We start from the raw sequence: 6,944 nt of genomic DNA, 5'->3' as shown, positions 1-6,944 counted from the left end.
TATAGTTATGGAGATAAGACAATATTCCTAGGACAGAAACTATGTTTAGAAACCCTTTAAAAGTAAACTTGATCCTTTATGTCTTTAAACATCACAGCTGGTCTCAGGTAGTTAACTATCTTAGGTTGGAGTATACTAAGCATACCATATTTAATACTCATATATGATATAGCAGCACTAGCTTCTTAGAGTTGTGGTCTGTCCAGAAGAACTAAATCTTTATTTAGCATGCAGTTTGCGGCAATTCTATTGAGGAGGAAACAGGATAGTATGTACAATAACAATGTTTAGTTATTCTCAATGCGGATTCCTGGCATTCCATTCCGTTTCTGCTGATTATTTCAGAATTATCTGTTAAAGAAAAAGACAGGTATGATTTAGACATCCTTCTGTGAGGGAAGAGAATGAGTTTAAGTTTTACTCTTTTGAAAACAGTCATTTGAAAAATAGGAATTTCCTTCCATTTCTCATCATTTTGATGCAATTACAATGCTGGAAAATTCCCACCCTTCATGCTGATAAGTCAGGCACTTAACCACTTCTGCTCTGTGGTCACTGCACAGAATGAGGGTTCGAACACCCCGTATTTTCTGCGGGACTGTGACAGCAGCTATGTGGGCGTGCTGTGTAAGGTCCCAATCTCTTCTGCAGTTTTCGCTTTATCTCTCTTTATTATATGTTCATATATTATCAGTTCAGTTATTATTTGCTAAGGTGACCAGGGAGCCTAATCAGAAAAGGAGCTTATATATGAAGTTATTTATAACATCTAAAATAAATATTTAAAAATATATAGCAATTAGATACTATTCATTTTTAACTTGAATTTATCATTCAAAGACGTGAATTCATAATTCAGTTACTTTTCATCTAAGGTAATTGTGCTCCCCATCCATAACAATGACTAGCTTCAATGGTTGATATGTCCCAATTAAAGGAAAAAAAAGCTAACATTCTAATGAAGCAGTTGGAACATTCTTAATAAATCCAAAAGCACAGATACAGCTAAACTATTAATGTGAACCGTGGCCCTGGAGCTTAATCTCTAAGTTCATTTCCAGCTCCACACCTTCAAAAAGGGTAGAAAATTCACGCTGTGTGACTCAGTTCATTAAAGGTCAAGTTAAAAGCCAAGTCTTTAACGCATTCTAACAGAAATATCTATTCTTTGTGCAACATTTTAACCTAACTTTATGTAACTAATAAATAAAATGTTGATTAAACAGCCAAGAGTTTTAGGTTAGTGAAAATTCTTTATGGTTAGGGTCAGCTAACATTCCTGCATGCTGGGAACTAATTCTCTATAAAAGCCTCATTTCTAAAAGTATAATTTCTTATTCTATTATGTTAGAATTTTTACATGTGGTTATTTTTTCCCTTTAAGTAGGTGCTCCTGTGGTTTTTATAAACAGCATGTACATTCAAACAGTTTTAGTCGTGAAATAAAGGAATATCCTTTATTGAAACAGATGTGTATGGGATTAATAAAAATACAAGAAGAAATCCTCTATATTAAATATACTAAATGGAAACTCAAGACTTCAGATAATGAAATCATTCTTTGTTTTTAAAAAATTCATAGGAATTTTACAATTAATTGGGAAAACAGCATTCCTTGTCTTGTGTGCTGATATGAATAAAAATAGTGAAATGATTGCATAGGTAAATATTGTCATCATATCTTTGAATAGTCATGGCAAGCAGCTAATATTCAAATTCTTCAGATGGTCACATTATGACTCCATTTAGATTTAGATACTTGATTATGACGTTCGAATTATTCTATGCCCTGCCTTAGCCTCAATGCTCTCTGAAAGGTTTCCAAATAGGAAATGTCCCACTGTTTTTCTCTTTCCTTTCACTTCAGCAAGTCCCTCTAAAATATTATGGAGAACAAATTACGCAGTTTCTTAAATTGATACATAATAATATATATTTTAGAATATACTCACATTCATGCTTACTAACTGAAAATAAAAGGCCATACAAAATAAAATTTCCAACCACCTGGAAAGAAAGTATTGTACAGAGTCCAGCAATGTGCAAATCTGTATTACAGAAATTAGTAACAACAATTCTTTGGACTTGTGTCTGACAAAGAGATACGCACCACCACCTGGACTACAGAGAACTGTGAATCAGCTTGGAGTTAACTAAAAGCATACACTGTGTTCACCCAGAATGCTTCTCCCCGCTGCCCAGCCCACACATGCTCCATTATATAGATAAAGGCATTAATAAAAATGACCTCTGCTGTATCTTGCTGCCTGGTACATCGGCCAGGAAACCATGGCTATACCCTGGTGCCTTCCTTGCTATTTTGGAGACTCTATATGTGATATAAAGAAGTGAATTACACTCCTAGCAACTTCACGAGGTTCTGGAAATGTGATCTTCAAAAATAGGAAAGCTTTGCATTATTCAAATTTTGGTGGCAGCATTTTTCTTAAAAAATATTTGATTGTTAAATATTTTTGAGAAATAGATCGTGCTAGCATAATCTGATTAAGTGTACTTTTTGGCAAAATAGGTTCTGGAGATGCAGCCAGAACAGGGATCCAGCTACCCACTGAGCCCATTTCATTACTGCTTCTCATGTCCAAAGGCATAAGACATTCCAGGTCCTCCTGCCCACGGGGAGGGTGGGATGTCCCCAGGGCAGAAGGAGAGCCAGGTGTGTGCCCTTGGGGTGGGATCTTCTAATTTTTAATATGGCTTTCCTTTAGTGTGATTATATTTTAAATTCACACCAAAGAAATATAATTTAAAGTAAGATGAATAGGTACATTTTGTGTGTTTCCCTGCTGCCTCTCTGCAGATATTTTCTTCCATGCCAGTTCTTTTGGGACACATAAAACCTATCCCATACATAAGACTTTATCTCCATTGTACTTTGAATGGCCAGGGATCAAAGCTTCAGAAGGTGCCTGAATAGTTCAATGTGGATTTAAAACACATTTCTAAAAGAGTAGGCTTATAACACAGGTGGTTCTGGAACAGAGGCTACAAATCTGAGCTTATTCATTTAAAAAGACGGTTAATTGGCGATCAGTGCACCAAAGTGAGCTACAGAGACAGGCTGCCAGTGGCCCCTCTCCTGCCCTGCCCCTGTCAGAATGTCCCTTTCTCAGCCTCCAGGCCCTGGAGCCATGTTTTCAAGAAAAGGGCACACAGAGAAATCCGGTTCTCCACAAATACCTTCTCTGAAGCATCATCATTCCTTTGTCTTATTTTGACTAGACACTTCCTAGATTTTCCAAGAGGCTCTGAGAAACTTTAGTGGGCACCTTATGTGCTGGGTCAGTTTTGCAGCAGAATGGATGTTATGGGAGCGGGCACCACCTTGGGCATACTACCTCACTCTGCTCACGGCAGGGGAGTCCCCACTAGGGCAGGCATCAGTCTGCAAGGGGGCAATAGGCAGATGCTTCCAAAGAGCACATCTGTGTAGCACACAGCTAGTGTTCCGGGTGTTCTGGGGAACCAGGACATCGGGAAAAGGCAGGGATCTGGGGCAAAGAGCGCAAAGGGTGCCTGGAGCACTGGAGGGGGCAGCAGTGACTGAAACAGCCAGACGGGGGAGAAACTGCCCTGATATTGCAGGCCTGCTGGGTGTCTCCCCAGGACTGCTTCCCTGGATGACTAACTCTATCCTACCCTAGGCCTCCTCTGGACAGACGCTGCAAACATCTGCAAACAGATGACTGCTCACAGCAACAGAAGGCCCTGCCCGATCACAAGGGCACTGCTTTAGCTTCTGGGGAGCCCTAGCAGCCGATCTGAGAGGGAAAGAAATCAAACATATTGAACAAGGTGTATTTCTATTTGTCTCTCTAAAGACTAGTCCCTCCAATAAGTATTAGTTTGTAGAACAGAACCATGATGGAGCAGGGTCACAGTTTTAAATCGGGTGAGCCAATCTAGCGTGGCAAATCCAAATCTTGAACAGAAAGCATTATTTTCAATTCCTTTTTCCACTAAAAGGAGAACACACCAAAAATAAGACAGAAAATCAGTGAGTCTACATTAAAACAAAGACACACACGGTCTTGAATCATGAGCGCATTCAAAAATCTTTAGTGGACTCTCTAGTTACAAGAGTATCTGTGATGCAAAAATATCAATTGGCTGCAACAGAATCTGCTTAGCAGTGAGCATATCCTCCAGGTGGTTGGATTTAAGAATCTGATTGCTCTGCTTAATACGCGTCTCGAACTTACTCCCACAGGAGCCCAGCACATGATTAGGATCACACTGATTGAGACAAAGACTGAATGCTCCCAAAGGGCACCGGGTGTTTTCCCATTGAACGCCAATGGGATCCGCCACTGGATCATCTGTGCTTCGGAGGTGAAGTGACACTACTGACTGGGAGTGAGAAGATATTCCAGCTTATTAAAAAAAAAAGACTGGGTTAGGTACTGCCTCACCACGGACTTCCTGGGCCAGGTAGAGAGTGTGGCAGATGGAGGGTTCAGCCTACCTGGAGCCACTTAGCTCCAGCCAGCTGCTCCTGCAGAAACCTGAGCTCCACATTGCTTGACCTTTCTAAGTTCCCTGAGAAACAGGGAATACAGCAACTAATTGGTACTACAGAAAACAACTCTGTATGGGTCAAATACATTTTTGGGCTGAATGCAGCTATAAACTTCCAGTTTGTACTCACTGACCCCGACTTTCTTGGAGGAGAGAGGTTTTAAGTCTGCATGGCTAGCTTCTTGAGCCGACAGCCGTCAAGGGCAACAGGGGGGACCAGCCGTCACCACTGCTGGCTGAGATCAGGAAAGCTGGTGTGCTGGGGGGTTAATGCTGCAAGTTTTAGACATTTGGCTTTCACCCAAAGGAATCGGGAACTTGACCAAGAGATGCCCCCTGCCTAGGATGGAATGACTGCCCCCCTCCAGCCCCGCCTGATTCACCAGATATGAAATATACATCTTGCCTCATCTCTCCCATCACAATGATGGATTTGGGCTGAGCCACCCATATGCCCCTACCCTGGGTGTGCACTTGGAAAAAAGCTGACTGGAGTGAGACATGCACTCGGTTGAAAGCAAAACAATCTTGGCTGAGGCCAGAACACTGAACTTGAAGGCATCAGCACCACACACTCAACAGCCGAACTAACTAGCTCTCCAGTAAGAGGGTACAAACACAGAATTTCCTCAGGGCTTACAGGCACCAAGTATTAATACTTTCTAGGTTTTCTACTTTGTGCTTGATCTCCAGGAACTGCATATGTGAATAATTTTGGAAAGTGTGAGTTTCTAATGATTTCTAGAAATATTCATTCTTTTAATGTAAAAGTATACATTACATGGATTTATATGTCAGATGAGTTATCTTTTGAAAGGCTGGCTCAGTAAGAACTCTTCAGTTCTTACTCAGTTTAATTGCTAGGGAAAGCATTTCAGTGAAAAGTCTGAAGTCAAACCTCAAAACAATTAGAAACGGGAAATAATGGATATCTTAGTTAAATCCTCCTATGAATAGCCATCCATGACTGTCTTTATAATGAGTTTGGAGAGGTGGATAAAATATACCTTGTTAAATATTTGTGTGGCTTTCCTGGAATCAGAAGGAATCACAATGGCTTTGGATCCCATTAGCAGGGGGCTCAAATAGACATATCCATGCAGGGTTGCTGCTTGAGCTGGGTCCCTATCAGACATGCATTTCGAAGGACAGAGAACATCTCATTCACCTTTATATCCAGTGTCCACTGTAGGGCTGGCCCACAGGAGGCACTCTCTAGCTCTGGTTGCATGGGTGGCTGAATAAATGAAAAGTTACTGAGATACACTGTTGGCATCAATAGAAGACCAACAGGCCGCCCACCAGTGAGGTGCAGCACTGGGGCACAGGGAACACCACCAGGACAATATAAATCTCTGCACCTTTTCAGGGTCACTGGGGGTGGAAGAAGAACAAAGAAAATGAAATATTGTTCCCATCCTTCTCACCCCCGTTATACACAAATAAATGGGGAAAAAATATTCTACATGGTGTCAGAATCACTCACAGATAAACAAACAAAAATGCCATCTGAAGAAACTCCTAGATTTGGTAGATTTCTTAGAACTCTTTATAGTGACAAGGTTTCCTCAGAAAGCAGCGAAAGAAGGGATTTTCATTCTTGAACAAAATTTACTCTGAACTTAATATAGAAAGTTAAATAGAATTTGCTAAAAACAGGGCGAAGCCCAGAGCCTTGCCTTTTGCTTGCCATCCCAACCTCGGGCTTCTTTGCCAGTTTTCTCCTTATTCTGTCACAAGTGGTCCCCCTGGCGATGCTCCCTCCTGCAGTCTCTCCACTATTTAATATTCTCTCCATCTCTGTGCTCGGACCCAGCCCCCTTCTCAGCCGCAGCCTCCGCTGTTTGCAATTCCCTGATCTTGTCTGAGAAACTTGTGAAGAATTTTGGTTGAAGCAAAAGGCAGAGGGACACTTGAATTTTTTTGACTGCAAAATAATCCTGTCGTTGATCATGGAATGGGTTGCCAGAGTCGCAGCAAACGGCTCTGGTCTCTTGGTGGACATTCATCATCAGGGCGATTCTAATGCGATGCGTTAATAAATGAACTTTTGAGAACTTTGGCCCATGTCCTGAGTGCTTCTAAACTTTCCTTGTATAAGATGTTCAAAAACCATTAGCGGTCTATGAAAAGACACTTTGAAAAATAATCTTGTTTGGAGGGAATCTTATTTTGGGGGGGGGGATACTGTTCTCACCATATCATAGGCGACTTGTTTTCAAAATGGATTTTACTTATACAGAAAAGGCATATGGTGGCATTGTGGAAGATGACTCTCGAAGCTGACCATCAAGTTTCACTCTTGAGAAGAGCAACCTGAGGTTGGCTGGACCCACACCACCTGGCAGACCTCAAGCCTCGCAGTCAGGATGCTTATGGGGTCAGGTCATTAACCAAAAGGTGACATT

At 41.3% G+C, this 6,944-nt stretch overlaps 1 protein-coding gene across 9 annotated transcripts in view; it reads right to left on the bottom strand.

Annotated features, from left to right (window-relative positions):
* Window positions 1-223: 223 nt before the first annotated feature.
* The window catches only part of MBNL2 (muscleblind like splicing regulator 2), a gene marked incomplete at both ends in the record, with an annotated part of 101,409 nt that continues 94,688 nt past the window's right edge, over window positions 224-6,944 (bottom strand). For all 9 annotated transcript variants that reach the window (XM_084235709.1, XM_084235710.1, XM_084235711.1 and 6 more), the window contains one exon: window positions 224-351. In XM_084235709.1, the coding sequence (XP_084091835.1) occupies window positions 224-351 (128 nt within the window). The remainder of the gene's footprint in view (window positions 352-6,944) is intronic.

Source organism: Talpa europaea (assembly GCF_964194135.1).
Source record: "Talpa europaea genome assembly, chromosome: 6".
NCBI lineage: Eukaryota > Metazoa > Chordata > Mammalia > Eulipotyphla > Talpidae > Talpa > Talpa europaea.
Note: the sequence above shows the minus strand (reverse complement) of the source record. Positions and strands in the feature narration are given on the sequence as shown.